The sequence below is a fragment of the Sarcophilus harrisii genome, chromosome 1 (assembly GCF_902635505.1).
Source record: "Sarcophilus harrisii chromosome 1, mSarHar1.11, whole genome shotgun sequence".
Taxonomy (NCBI): Eukaryota; Metazoa; Chordata; class Mammalia; order Dasyuromorphia; family Dasyuridae; genus Sarcophilus; species Sarcophilus harrisii.
In genome coordinates, this window is record NC_045426.1 from 210,219,996 (window position 1) to 210,235,507 (window position 15,512).

The 15,512-nt window shown below is 32.5% G+C and overlaps 1 protein-coding gene across 6 annotated transcripts in view; it reads right to left on the reverse strand.

Annotated features, from left to right (window-relative positions):
• Positions 1-2,523: 2,523 nt before the first annotated feature.
• Positions 2,524-15,512, reverse strand: part of PAM (peptidylglycine alpha-amidating monooxygenase) — a 362,537-nt gene continuing 349,548 nt past the window's right edge. For 3 of the 6 annotated variants that reach the window (XM_031968914.1, XM_031968887.1, XM_031968895.1), the window contains 4 exons: positions 14,022-14,075; positions 5,773-5,976; positions 4,155-4,211; positions 2,524-3,375 (listed from right to left, as the gene is read on the reverse strand). In XM_031968914.1, the coding sequence (XP_031824774.1) occupies positions 3,191-3,375; positions 4,155-4,211; positions 5,773-5,976; positions 14,022-14,075 (500 nt within the window). In that variant the 3' untranslated portion in view covers positions 2,524-3,190. The remainder of the gene's footprint in view (positions 3,376-4,154; positions 4,212-5,772; positions 5,977-14,021; positions 14,076-15,512) is intronic. The other 3 variants (XM_031968924.1, XM_031968908.1, XM_031968902.1) reach the window with 2 other exon arrangements.

Below are 15,512 nucleotides of genomic sequence, written 5' to 3' on the forward strand. Positions count from 1 at the left end.
CTCATTGATAAAACAGAAAATAGTAAAATGTATTAGAAACCAGAACCCAACAACATACTGTTTACAAGAAACATACTTGAAACAGAAAGACACAGAGTTAAAATAAGGGGTTTGGAATAGAATCTATTATCTTCAGTTGAAGTTAAAAAAGGCAAACAAACAAAGCAAAAGCAAAAAATAGACATAATTAAAAGAGACAACAAGAAAACTAAATCTTGCTAAAAAGTACCATAGATAATAAAGTAGTATCAATACTGATATATATGCATCAGATGTTAAAGAATCCAAATTCTTGGGAAAGTTACATGAGTTATAGGAGGAAATAGACCATAAAACTTGATTAATAGGGGACTTCAATTTGCCCTCTCAGATATAGATAAATCTAACCATAAAATAAACAAGAAATAAATTAAGCATATAAATAGAATTTTAGAAAAGTTAGATATAAACTGCTAAAGAATATTGAATAAGAAGAAAGGAGGATATCTATTTCTCAGCTGTACCTGGCATCTTTGCAAAAACTGACAACTTATTAAGGCAGAAAAACCTCACAAAGAAATGCAGAAAAGCAGAAATATTAAATGACTATAATGCAATAAAATTACATTTAACAAAAAAGTTTTTGAAGCATAGTTTAAGATCAGGTGGAAACTAGATAATCTAATCCTGAAGAATGAAAGAACAAAATATAGAATTAGCTCAGATTTATATGACAAATTACAGTGTATGAAACACTTTCAGCAGAGAAGTAGGGCAGGTAGATAGTTTAAACATTATTGTTTGTGATGGTTGCAATGTAGGTCTTAGAACAAGGCTTCTTAAACCTTTTTGACTCGTTACCCTTTTTTACTTGAGAAATTTTTACATGACCCTGGGTATATAGATATACAAAATAAGTATACAAATAAGACACTTATTATCAATATCAATAATATTGAGGGGACTTCATGAAATCCAAAATTTTTTCATCTAATCATAATCTTTTGTAATTTCAACTTTCTTTATGTTTATCATTCCCTATCCTTGTTCATCTTCACTGTTACCTCCAACTTCTCCACTCCATTTACTGCTTTCCTAGATCTTCACCCTTATACTCCGTACCTTCAACCTCCCTTCCTTCCCAATGTAGACTCTGTTGGTAAATAATTTCAGCTGTATGATATTCTCTACTCTCGAATCTATTGTTCCCCAAACCACAACTCTGGATTATGTCAATCATATTATTCATGGAGGAGATCATGGAACAATACATTATCTAATCTCAATTTGCCCCTCATTGTGACAAGGCAATCGTTCTAGGTTTTCTTATTTGATTTTTTTTATCTCACTAATCTCAGTAGTTGCTTCAAATTTTTTCTTTCCTTGTCTCCCACAGCAAGTCTTCATACATATAATATATTTCCTCCTCACCTCCATCTCCTATATCCTTCTGCAGGAAATCTTTTCTGATCTGTTCAACTGCTAGTGTCTGTTCTCTCAAATTCTTTTAATTCCTTTGTTTTTTATTTATTCTTTAAATATTGATATGTTCTTATTGTCCTTGTTAGATGGAGCTTCTTGGGAATAGAGATGATTCCCTTTGTATTTGTATTCCCAGTGACTAGCACCTTGTTTGGTAATAGTAGTTAGTTAATGAATGTGCTTGTTCATCTATCAAATTGATTATTACAATATTACTGTGAAGCAAATGATTTGCTTCTTTGTTGTTTAGCTGTTTTCAGTCATACCTGACTCTTTATGACCCCATTGTGAGGTTTTCTTGGCAAAGATACTACAATGTTTGCCATTTCCTTCTCCAGTGAATTAAGGCAAAGAGAGGTCAAATGACTTGTCTAGGTTAACACAGTTAATAAGTATTTGAGGCTGTATTTGAACTCAGGCCTTCCTGACTCCAGGCCAACACTTTATCCACTGTCCCACCTAGCTGATTATAATCTGTTACTATTTCTAGGGAGATGTTACCTGGATGCTAAGCAAATTATACTTAGTGAAACATGAATATGGTGTCTAGTGGAAGTGATTCTATTCACTCTTATTGTGAAATAGGTCTTCAGAAGACAAATAAAAGACTGACAAATTTTTGGTAATTAAGACTTGGCTATATAAATATATGGAAATTTTGATGTTTCAACATGTTTGATGAAACAAAATTAGTTGTAGGGGAAAACTTTATCTACACTATTTTCATTTGCATATGCAATTGGAGACACAGGTTTCCTCTTAGCTATGATCATGTTTTATTAAAGTATATATACCCTGCAGATTGATATACAGCCAAAATTCCTTTTTAAATATTTAAAGAGAGCTTAATTCTTATACATGTATGCAAATTCTTGATCTGGTTTTTCTTATATTACTTGCTACATAACAAAATAGTTTCTAATTTTTACACAAAATAGCACTTTTTTTTGCTTGCAGAAGTCATTGATAAAATTTCACCATACTTGTAATTTGTGTAGTCATTACAAAAGTTGTATACAAAACCTAAAAATATCCAAAAATTGCAAAGTACACTCTGACAGCTAATGCTCTGAGAACACTTTATTACACAAATTACATTCAGATTCTGAAAATAGCGTTCTAACAGTATAACCATCTAAAAATAAGACATCCCGGAAACACACCAACTGAAGAAAATTAAAAACAAAACCAAACTTTTTTTTAAATAGAGATTATTTCTTCTTTCCCTCATTGCAATATAATGTTAGTGATTTTAAAAAAATAGAAGGCGATTTAGCAGCTTTATCATCTTATAGCATGTAGTTTTTCTGTACTGCCATACGTTGGGAACACTGGACAGGAAAGGCACCAAAGAAAGAAATTGGCAATGGAAGAGCTATTGGGAAAATACTGTGTGAAAGCAGATAATGGGATCAATTTACACATAGAGAAAAGTTCCAAACTGTAACTGAGCAAACATTACATCTGTTAAAATAGTACTGTGGTGGAAAAAGAGGACTTCCTTCTTTCTCTTTTGTAGATGCTTACACAAGGATAATGGCACTAATGATCTTTCAGGATACTCCTCCACTTTAAACAGAAGCAAACTAAACTCAAAAGAAGAAACCAAAAGTATATAGTTCCACACAGAATAGTGCAGTTTACAATTAAGTACACAAAATTTTCAACGTGCGAAAGAGAAAGCAATCTGGTGTTCTTGGTAAAATGGTACAACAAAGAAATCCAAGGCTTAGTTTAAGGAAGAGACAGGAGCTGGTAGGGGTGGAGGTGCTGAGTATTCTTCTTCTGATTCACTGCCTTCATCGTCTTTTTCTTGGTCACTCCCCTCAGTGCTGAGGCGGTCAAACCCTTTTCGACTATAACCTTTGCGATTTGCAAAAAAGTTTCCAAGGTTTAGACCCCCACTTCCTTTGCCTGAATAAAGAAAATATTGACAAAAAAATGTAATTAAATTTCTAGGAATTTTTACAAAATTTTTTATCCCTACCTGTTTTTGGTATACTTCACTTTTCCCAATCCTATTCACATTAATGGCAACTGACATTATAAGATGGGAAGGTGAAGGAATATGTAAGAGAAAAAAGGGACTCTAGAAGTAAAGAATCCATTTGACAGAAAAAGAGCGCTGTTATTTTCTTTATAATTTAACATAACAATAACTAACTTTTATTTAGCATTTTAAGGTTTGCAAAAGTTATACTGAGAATGTAATTTGATCTCATAAAGTAAAAACAAAGCTCTGCAGGCTATATGTCAGCAATGGGCTATTTCAGATGTACAATCTGTAGACCCCTGCTGTTTCCAAGACTGTGCAGAATTCTGTTAATAAAGCAATTGTTCATTCCAGTGACTATAAAAAAAGCCACATCCATTATGACAATTACAGATGTGCCACAGGAATGACAGAAAATTTACAGAAGACAAATAGTGATCAGATGAAAGGCAGATGAAGAGCACTAAATAATTTAGAACAGCAACGTACAGAAAAGGAAAATAGTTGGTACCATATTTCTACACTCCTTCTTTGGTTTATTGGATTTTCACTGGGGAAATATGACCCCAGTTCCTTGGGAAGTTTAATTTTCAAAGAGAGAATATGGAATATATGCTTGCTCTTTCAAAAACATGGGTTTTTTGTTGACTTTGCCTGAATACATTTGAAGTAAATGGATTCTAAAAGGTCACAGACATACCTCTCAGTCTTCCTAGTATTCTTCCTGAACTTGACTCAAGTTTGTGTTCAGAATCACCTGGAAAGAGATATCAAATTTCAGAATAAACCTAAACTACCATCTTTAGCTTCATAAGTACAACTTTGAGGACATAATCTGGGATCTCATGAGTGATGATCGGTTAAAAAAGTTTAAAAAGACAATATTATTTTAAGTTAAAAAACCAATAGTAACATATGAGACTGTATGGTAAAAGTGGTTGTTTGTGAGAATTGTGTAGCCTGAATTACAAAGACCTTGATTCTAGAGTTCTGTTTTAATCTTAAGGTCAAAATTCCTCTTGTTTGAGAAAAATTTCTACTTATGCATAATAATCACTTTTTTTCCTAAAGAACATTTGGAATATATCCTCATATTATCTAAAGTTAACAAACCCTTCATTTAGGGCCCTCCTATATGGAATCTGAAGCTAAGAATGTCTACAGAAGTGAAATGGGACCCTAGAGTAGATCATATTTTTATAGTCATATCTTCATAATTTCTTTTCATATCTTTTCTTGTAAAGAACGTTTTTTAAATAATAGCTTTTTATTTCCAAAATACATGCAAAGATAGTTTTCAGCATTCACCCTTCCAAAACCTTGTGTTCTAAAGTTTTCTCCCACTCTCTCCTCCTTCCTCCTTTTCTATATAGCAAGAAATCTAATATAGGTTAAACATGTGTAATTCTTTTAAATATATTTCTGCATTTATCATGCTGCATAAGAAAAATCAGATCAAAAGGAAAAATGAGAAAGGGAAAAAAAGCAAGCAAATGATAAAAGATGAAAATACTATGTTGTGATCCACATTCAGCCCCATAGTCCTCTCTATGTATGGCTTCCTCCATCACAAATCGATTGAAATTGGCTTGAATCATCTCATTGTTGAAAAGAGCCAAGTCCACTTGTGAAGAACTTTAATCCATTTCTAGGAAAGATTAATTTAATATACAAAATATATCTGTAGAAAACTGTTAAAAATAGCAAGCACCACAAATATGAAGTTACTAAAGACAGCAATGAGAGGAGCCAGAATGACTAAGCAGAAAAGTTCACTTTCTGAACTGCAAGATGGAACCTTTCTTTAGAAATCTAGCAACAGGTCGTTTGTGCATTCTCCAGGGGCTTCAGCTGGTAAACCTGACCCAATTTTATGTTCTGTTCTGTTTCTACTTAATTGTAGTCCTTGTCTCAGTCATGGAGTCCTCTGGCGAAGATTATGGATCCCTGAATTTTTAGATGTACTGCAAAAAATATGTATTATTACAAAGGAGATGAAGTATTAAAGGAAACTAGTTACCAAAATGATCTAAGAAAAGTCTCTAATTTAAAGAAAATTACATAGCTGTAATCTCTGTACCTAAAGATGAAGTAAAAACTTAAACATTTGATTTAAAGGCTTCAATTTTGTAGGTTCCAGAAGCAGTTTTTATAATGATGGAGAAGTTATATGTAATATTTAGTGAATATTCATTAATGTTAATGAAAGAAAAAAATACCTAAAAGGGATGACTAGGGGGAAAAAAGTCAGCAAATCACACCAAACACACTTTTTTCAAAACTATGCTTCCAAAATAAAGTTGTTCAATTTTACTTGCCTCCATAGGCTCTTGTTTTCTTCCACCAAATAAAGACAGCAATAGCCAGCAGGACAACAATTGGAATAACGAGAAGGGTGGTAATAAGAACAAAGGAAACTCCAGAGCCTGTCTCTTTGATCAATTTCTGTTTCTCTTGCATCTTCAGCAGCTCAGGTGATTTGGGTTTGTTTTCCACTTTGGTTTCAACAACTGTTTCTGTTTCTTCAAAGGAAGAAGAGTTCACAATATTGACCTAATCCACATATTTCAATCCCCACCCCCACCCCAATCAATTATGGCTCATTAGAAAAAAATTTGTAAATTTTATGACTTTGAATTTCTTTCAAAGTAACAAGATAATAAAAATAATTATGTACTCAGTAATAATTACTGAAAGTTTTTTTTTAACCTTCAAATTCATTTTCTCCAGTTTTCCTGTAGAATTCCTTCATCATCAGATGCATGGATCTTTCTTATATGAACTGAATGCAATTCTTTAATTTACATATAATTCTTAGATTCACTTAGTGAATCTATATCTGCCTACATAAATAGGATTGAATTTAGATTATAAAGTACTAAGTACTAAGCATCTGGTTGTGTCTTTTAAACTTACTTTCTGTAGCACCTGTCATGATGCCTATATAGAAAGGGGCTTAGTAAATGATTTGAAGATGATAACAATACATTGTTTATAACAGGGTAGAGAAATATGAGATTCTCTAAGAATGGAAATAAAATGAGGTCTAGGCATCTGTCTCATTTTACTTATTTGCATTCATTCATTCAGTGTTTAAAAGCACCTTGTACAAGATATTGTGTTAGGGGCTGAGTAAAATTCCAAAATAAATAAGACATTAGCTTATAATAATCTTATGCAGGAGCTTATGTGTATACAATAAATATCATTCAAGTGATATATAAGCAAGGAATATATAAACTCACATATAAATCTCTAAGGTGGACCAATGTCATTGTCAAAATTGTTAATAATTAATTTTTATTTGCTGAGTATGAAAGCTATATTTAACAAAATACTATAAGTTTTTGAATCTTGCACAAAGACAGGATGAGTGCTACATATTATCTTTCTTTAAGATGCACTTTTAAAAAATCTTTGCCTCTACTGGGTAGTATTTGGGCTTGAAAGTCAGGAAGAAAAATTTGTCTAAATTTGGTATGTACAGACAGAGTCTTATGGGTTTTTGGAGACTTGTTTCTTTCATTTCTCTGGGGCAGAATTTTCTAAATTATTTTCAAGGTATTGAAGAAATAACTGTTTGATTTCAGCGAGCAGTAGAAATGGGATGATTCATACCTTTGCATTAGATGAACCCTTTACCTTCACTGCTACCTTCCTAGGGTTCAAAACCTAAAGGGAACAATTTATGGCATCTCTAAATAGGGATATAATATGGAGATAAAGTATTATGGAATTTGAGGGCAAAAAAATTTTGTATGCTGCCTCTGAGTTCTCCTAGTATGATATAACATAAAGTGTCATAGAAATTGTGAATGGAAAAAGTTTTATGGATTATTTGGAGCTCTTCTGATAAAGAAGGAATAAAAAATAGGAGAAAAGGTTTCCTGAAAACAAAGAAGTCCATTTGATCCAATGATCTAATATGACAACGTTATAGGAATAAGGGAGACTATTTTATTGAATAAAAGTGACTTTTAAAATGAATGTTTGGATTTTTTTCAACAGTGTCTGCAGAGACATCTGTAAATATATAGACTTAATAAAAATGAAGGTGAGACATATAATGATATACTCTTGAAAGTCATGAAAATAGAAAAATGGATACTTAGAAAAAGAGTCCAGCTCTCTTCTCCCATCACATGTAACACACTTGTCTTAACACTTCCAAACTACCTGTCCTTGCATGTCATTCACAACAAGGCTAATCTGCCTTGTTATTCTTGTCATAAAAATGTACTCAAAGTGCCAGGTATCACTTGAAGTCTTGGTAATCAAGACAAGAGTAACATCTTAACTACCTCAGTGAGGGGACAAAGGAAGGGAAGAAAAGATAGAATTTGGAACTTAAAACGTTTTTATATCAAGTTCTTTTAATATACAATTGGGGGAAACTAAAATATATTTTAAAAAATGGCACCTTAAATAATATTTCATATACATTGCTGAAAGTTTTTGGAATGTACTAGCACTTAATACTCCATGAAACATAAAGAATGCTTGGAATATATATGTATATATGCATACCCTATATCTTCAAACAACTTATACTACTTAAAATGGAAAAATAATATTATATGTATTAAATATTCTTATTAGGTACTATACATTTACACACTAGTCTAAATTTCCTAGGACAGTAAAGTTAGACTTATATGGAAATTAAAACTTTTTTTAAGTCGATTCTCTAATAGAATGCTATCTTTTTGTGGTATTGAATACCATCTCTATTTCTGCTAGTTTTCATTAATAATATATAAAAAGATATTATTTTTATGGACTTATTTTACATATTTATGTTAACTGAATTTACTAATTATATTAATTTTAAATTGAATCTCTCGAGTTCTTTAAGAAAGATCTGCAAAGAGAGATAATTTCATTTTTTCCTTATTCTTATTTCATTTTTTCAGGTCTTTGACATAGTTAATATTTATGAAACGACATTAAATAAAAATAGTGGCAATGGATATCCTTCCATTTCCTATAGTCTTTCATTGCCCAATTCCCTTTCACCAAACAATGCAAGTGAAAGAACAGACTTAATCCCTTTCCAATTTCTGCTTAGTCATAGTGAGATAGTTTATCTACTCATTTACTACCTATTATTGCCCTTATGGTTTTTTTGTTTGTTTGTTTGTTTCTGTTTCTATACATTTTATTATTATTAGTCATGGGCCATTTAAGAGAAAGTTTGTCAGTCTTTTCCTCTTGTTCTGTTATACTCATTCCCCTCAACTCTACTCCAACCATGTCTTTTTCCAGTCCTGCTGACCCCTTCTACTGTGACCTCTAGAATTCCCATTTTATAGTGAACAAACTTTTCTTTTTATTTGGTTATTTTTTTCTCATATTCCTACTATTAGTTCTCACAAGGACCTGGTTCCCTGCTGATGGATCACAGGTTTTCCCTCTACTATTGGATAGATATCTTCTTTAATTTCCACATTATCCTTGTTCCCCATAGTCATTTTCAGGCTTCTCACTTTATCTCTTCCATTCCCAAACCTTTCCTCTTTTGAAATACAATCAGTCAAAAAGTTCCACCTAAATGTTTTATATAATTATCCATGTACAACCTATATCTGATTGTTTACTATCTCAGGGAAGGGGATGAGGAGGGAGGGAAGGACAAAATGTAGAACTGAAAACTTTAAGTAAAAATGTTTAAACATTTTTTTAAAGTTCCTCTAAATTTGAATTTAATCGCTGTAGTATACTCACTCTCCCCTGCAAGGAGTTTGGTATATGGCTCACTATCTTCTTCTACTTCACAAATACTGCCCTCAAACTAGGGGACTTTAAAAATCTACATACATAATCCTTAAATCCTCTATCCTCTCAATTTTTCAATCTCTTTAAATACTATAATCTAATCCTTTACTCCATTTTAGCCACACATAGGGATAGTCCCATTATGATACGTAAATATTCCATTTTCTCTAATTAAAACTGACAGTTTTCTATTTAACCATAACTTCTGATAATTCTACCTTTCCTTAAGTTTAATCCCTCCCAAACCTGTTTTTTTTGTCCTTAACACTTCTAACACCCCAACCCCTCACTGCTTTCTTAGATCATTATTCCTTTTTACTTAACTTTTCTCTCTTCAACTTCAACTCAGTATAGCTAAGCCATTTCAGCTCTATACTGTCCTCTGCTTGAACCTCTTACCCCTTTTTTCCTATTGTTACTTTTCTCTTGCCAAACCTGAGACCTACAATACTCCCAGTCTGCTTGATGTCTTCCTTGATTGTCAACATTTCCATTTTTGTGTTTCATTGGAATTTCTGATGAATTAACTCTTCTAACTTTTTATAAGCATGCATAATTCATTGATCTGTTCTTTTACATTCAATGTGCTGAATATCTCTCAGGATTATTTTGGTTATATCCCAGAAGTTTTGGTGTGATGTCTTATGGTTGGCATTATCTATTGTTTCTACAATACGTTGTTTAATCCATCAAAATTTAAGGATTAAACTTCTTAATTACTATTTAGTACTTAGTTTGAACCACTTCTTCAATGTCCCTTTCTTGATCATACTTATAACTGTGTTCTTGTCTATAAAGAAGATGCTTAATATTTCTATTTTTTTCATTTGTTACATTTTGTCCTTATTAAAACTTCTAACACCCTAACCTCTCCATGCTTTCTTAGATCATTATTCCCTTTTACTTCACTTTTCTCTCTTCAACTTCAACTCAATATAGCTAAGCCATTTCAACTCTATACTGTCCTCTGCACAATAACTGTGTTCTTGTCTATAAAGAAGATGCTTAATATTTCTATTTTTTTTCATTTGTTACATTTTATGCAATGTGACGTAGTCAATTTTTGGAAGGTACCATGTACAGTTGAAAAAACTGTGTGTGTGTATGTGTGTGTGTATATATACACACATGTATATGTGTATATATATGTATATATATCATATCTATGCAGAAATATTGTCTTTGGGCATAATAGTTTTTCTGCTTATTTTTAATCAAATGAGATTTATTTTAAACAAATAAAATTACTTTTTTACTATGGTCTTTGACAATCATGATCAATGATAACCCTGATTTTTTTTTTTAATTTATGTGAAGCATAATAAATTCTGCTTCAGTCACTCTGGGAAATTCTAGGGTTCAAATGTGCTTCCTGTGAACAACATATTGTTGGACTCTGTCTTCAATTACATTTTACTTCCTTTTTCTGTCTTATGGGTGATTCATCCCATCACTTTGCTATGTGAACTGTAGCAAATTTCTGAAAAGGATCCCAGGAAGATTAATGATGAAAAAGAATCTGAAACATGGGCCTATCTCTCCAGTCAAGAATAATATAAAAATTTGTTCAGAAACCTGCAGAGGCACAGAAGCATCTCTTGTTATGCTCACTTATGTAAATATTAATTGTGTATTTCCCTACATCAAATCCTGTTAAACTTTTTCATTTTTCCCTTTTAGTTCCCTATTTACAAAGAAGGAGGTTAATGAAGAGAAAGGATTAAAAAAAATGTGCAAGTCAAGTGGTCTCTTCCCAATCAAACAGATACTCTAAAAGTTTTTTTTTTTCCCTTTTTATGCATATTTTTGTGATCATCCTTCTGAGACTAAATTTTGTTTTGCTTTTTACTATTCCCTCATGACTATTCTTTTCTACTCTTTATCTCAAATTCCTTTCCTCCCTTTTATTACTCTCAAGGATAGTATTGTTCATATATATGTGTATCTGTATATATTTAATCCAGGTCAGATAGACTGAGGTATGATATGGCCATCTCTTCTCTCCATCTGCCCCTTCACCAATGCTTTGCCCAGATTTCTATATTTTTGGTTTCATATATTCCACTTATACAAAATAGTAAGTTCCTTTTCTTTCTTCTTCATTTCTTTTCTTTTTCCTCATTTAGTTACCTGACTCCTAAAATATAAGATTTTTAAAAGACTCTTCATCTCTCTTCTTTCTATTAAAATATAAGCACTTCAGCACTATTCACCCCTTTCTAATAGTTTAAATATATGTATATGTATTTGTGTGTGTGTCTTTTTTTTTTTTTTTAAATAGTTGCTTGCAAGATTTTGGCTATGACATTCCTGGGAGTTTTCAATTTGGATTTCTCCCCAGGAAGTGATCTACGCATTCTTTTATTTTTTATTTTGCTCTCTAGTCCTAATCTAAGCAAAGAAACCTAGTAGATTTCTATTTATAATTCCTTGAAAACATACAATTATAAACTTATTTTGGTCATGGTTTTTAGGATGTAAAGGGTCTTAAACTATCTCTCCTTGAACTATTTTCCAGATTAATCTTTAAAAATAGTAAATGCTTTATTTTTTCTATTTTGTCTGATCTTGTTCAAATATTTCTTTTTGTCTTGAAGTTAATGAATTCTGTTTAGTCCATTTTAATTTTCATGGATTCTACTATATGGTTAAGATTTCTCTTTTTTGTTCTAGGTTATTTCTTCTCCTTTTCCCCCTTTCTAAACTCATTGATCTTTTTAAACTATTGCTTTATTTCTTCCAGTCAGTTTAGCGATTCCTGTGGCCCAACTAGTTTTGTTCTCTGAAGCTCTGCTTGCAGTTGTTGTGCATAGATTTTCTAACTGTATTTTTACTACTTTCTTCTCTTTACTCATATCTTCAACCTTTCTTCTTGGTTTGGGATTTTTGCTCATACCAGTTCACTCTTAGATGGATTGAGTAGGCTTTGTTAAGTTCTAAACTCTTTGTAATCTGGTTGCCACTGATCATTTTTGACTCAGTTTCTACCTTCTGTCTCAGCTTCCTAGTGGTCACTTGTAGGCTCCGGCTTCAGTTGGCTGCTGTTTCCTTCTTTTTGTATAATCCTCAATTGGGAATTAATTCCAATCTCTGCAGTTGTATAACAGTTCTCAGAAGGATATTGGATATGACTTTAGTCTTTGGACTCTTGGACAAGTCTCCTGATAATAGTTTTGATGTATTGTATTGGTAGGAGATTTCATGGCTTTCCTCTATCTCTCTATTTGATGATCCATGGGGAATAGTTCTGTCTCCTGCCTTATTACATGCCAGGCCCTGGATCTGGATTCAAGGGACTGATTATAGGAGCTGGCTTGACATATATGAAAAGCTTTAGTTAATTTTAGATCCTTTTGTGAGAAGTCAGGATAGCTTCCCTCTTCTACTTACCTCTGCTGGTTTTGGTCGAGTTATTGGAATTCATGATGATTTATCTAGTTTGACAGCCTTCCATCTCTTTTATCTCTTCCTTTCCCCTGCTTCACTGCCCCACTCCTTCCTCCACCATTCCGACATCGAAGCATCTGTGTTTATTTGCATTCATAGTATCTTTTCAGTCAGATGCCTCTACCTCTGCAGGTAGATATCTTTTTGTGGGATTCTTGACTGGAGAGATGAGTTTATTTTTCAGATTTCTTTATCATCTTTCTGGGACCCTTTTCAGATTTTTCTGTAGTTTACCTGGGACTTGGGCTTTTCTATGACCTTTCATGTCACAATTTTAACTGAAGTGGTTTTGACTCTTCAGAGTAGCCTGTAACTCTAGTTGATGTATAATCCTCTTCAATAGATAGCAACCAACTTCATGTCCCTTGTTTCACAAATATATTAACAATGTTACATGTGCCCTCATCAGAAATATGAAGAAAAGAGCCGTCTCTCAAATACAGAAAATTATATGCTTGCCTTGTGTGAATATAAACTAAAATTTTAAAGTTACTTGTTATTTATTTTATTCTTATCCCTTTCAACTTTGACTTAACTAAATTGTCATATCTGCCTACTTTATGTCCCTAAATTCCTTCTTTGTTCTTATTTCTTTTCAATTCTGTTCACAAGAAAGGAAAACAAGTAAATCTAAAGTGCAAATTTAAAATTCCAATAGAATCACTTTAAAGCAACTATTAACTCAGTTGGTGTGCTGCTGAAATGAGATTAATGAGAATTCTTAACTGTTCTAATCATATCTCAGAGTTTAAAATCAGAGTTTAGCATAGATGTAAACATAGGCAGATCCTTGGAAAAATAGTAAATCATTTAATTCTGATTCAAAATGAGCTTACTGCTTCCCTGTGGCTCTATAACTACTGACAGTAAGAGAAGTGCTCATGGAGTTGCATTAATTTCTTTTGGCAATTAGGCTGCAACAATAATGCATTAAATACTAATGTATACTGCTAGAGCCCATTAGCAAACTGCTGTTTATATTTTTTAAATGGCTCTTTCTGCTTGTCAGAAAAAGTTCATGGACTTTCAAACAGGGAGTGACTGACCTTTTGCTCTCTAAATGGATCTGGCATACTCAATATAGATCCTTTGACACTTTCCATTGTATCAGGTCAGGGTATTTGAACTCATTATTATAGCTCTGTTTATCAGGAAAAAAAAACCCCAGCAGCAACAGGTGTGAGTTTAAAGGTTCAAAATTTAATATACTTCATGGACAAATTACCAGATCAGTTGCTATTTTTATCTTGCTATATTTTTTTTTTTTTTAGGTACTATTGTGAACCACAAAGAAACCCATTGTGAATTAGCTTGGTTGTTCAATACTAATAGGAATCTGACAAACCTTTAATTTCGTGCACCTCGATACCAGCCTTTTTAACTGATCGATGTTCCATTTCTGTAACACAGAAAACACAAATAGAGAAAAAGAAGGCATTTGAAGGGAGCAATTTTGATAATAATTTTATTTTAGAGTACTAATTTGTCAAATACATTCATTACTCCTGTCACAACGTATTCAAGTACAAACCACAGATTAGATCATTTCTCTCTGAATCCTGAATTTAGAACCACTAAGGAAAGTTAATATGACTTTAGTTAGATACTACATATCTATCTATATTAAGTTTATCCTTGGGCTCCTCAGTGTATAAGACTGATTTCCAAAAGGATAATGTCTAAACTTATTTCTAAAGTCATATTACTTTTGATTACCAGTTTTTGAAATTGCCTAAGAAGGCAAAATTAGATTTTTTTTTTGATCCCCAAACTTAGCTATCCTCTCTTTGGCCATTCTACTACTTTTGCCATCATTGTGGAAGTGGAGCAGTATAAATAGAACTGTGAAGCATTTTTTACCTTTATCTATATCATGGGTTGATGTGGCCAAATAATTGGTAATTAGTGATTTGAGAGCTAAAGATGATCCTCTCCTAGCTTAGTAAGGCTGGCCCTTTGGCCATATGAGACCACCTCCCCATATTTGTTTGTTTGTTTTTTTGTGAGTCAATTAGAGTTAAGAAATTTGCCCAGAGTTACACAACTAGTAAGCATGTGAACTCAGATCCTCCTGAATCCAGGGCTAGTGCTCTATCCACTGAATCATCTGGCTTCCCATATTTGATAGTTTTTCTCAGCAATGATTCAGCTGGTCTAAGTGACTCTAAGATATGCTAAACACTAAATGATGCCATAATGATGAAACACAGGATATACCTTTTTCTGTACTTAACATTATCTAAGATCATTATCATAAAATGGAAAAGTGACTTGGGAAGATTTAAAAATTTTTTCCAATTTTTTGGCCAAAGAAACCATTTTTTCATCTGATTACATTTTATAGATTCCTTTTTGATTTCATGACTTCTCTGTTGCTTTCTCAAGTTTGCAGGTTCCTATCACAACTTATTCCAGCTAAAGATGGTAAATTGCCTCTCCTGGGTCAAACAGATACAGAAGAAACCCTGTAGAGAAAGCCCTGGAGTTAGAATCAAAAGAGCTTGGTTCAGAATTGCTTCCTTACTGGTTATGTGACCCTTAAGTTGCCCGAGTCTTTCTCCTCAGGAAAATGGAGCTAATATTTACACAATTTATCTCCTAGTATCACTGTGATGAAAGCAAGATTTAAAGATTTATGAACTATTATCATAATTGTCTTTTTCTGTTTTAGATATATCCATTCCTTATTCTTGATTCTAACCAGGGTATATTTGTATGTATGTGTATGTAAAAACACAGATCGATATATGTGTGTATATATACATACATACACATTACATATACATAGATGAATATAATCTCTGCTAGAATCTCTTGACCTTGGGAAATTTCAGTC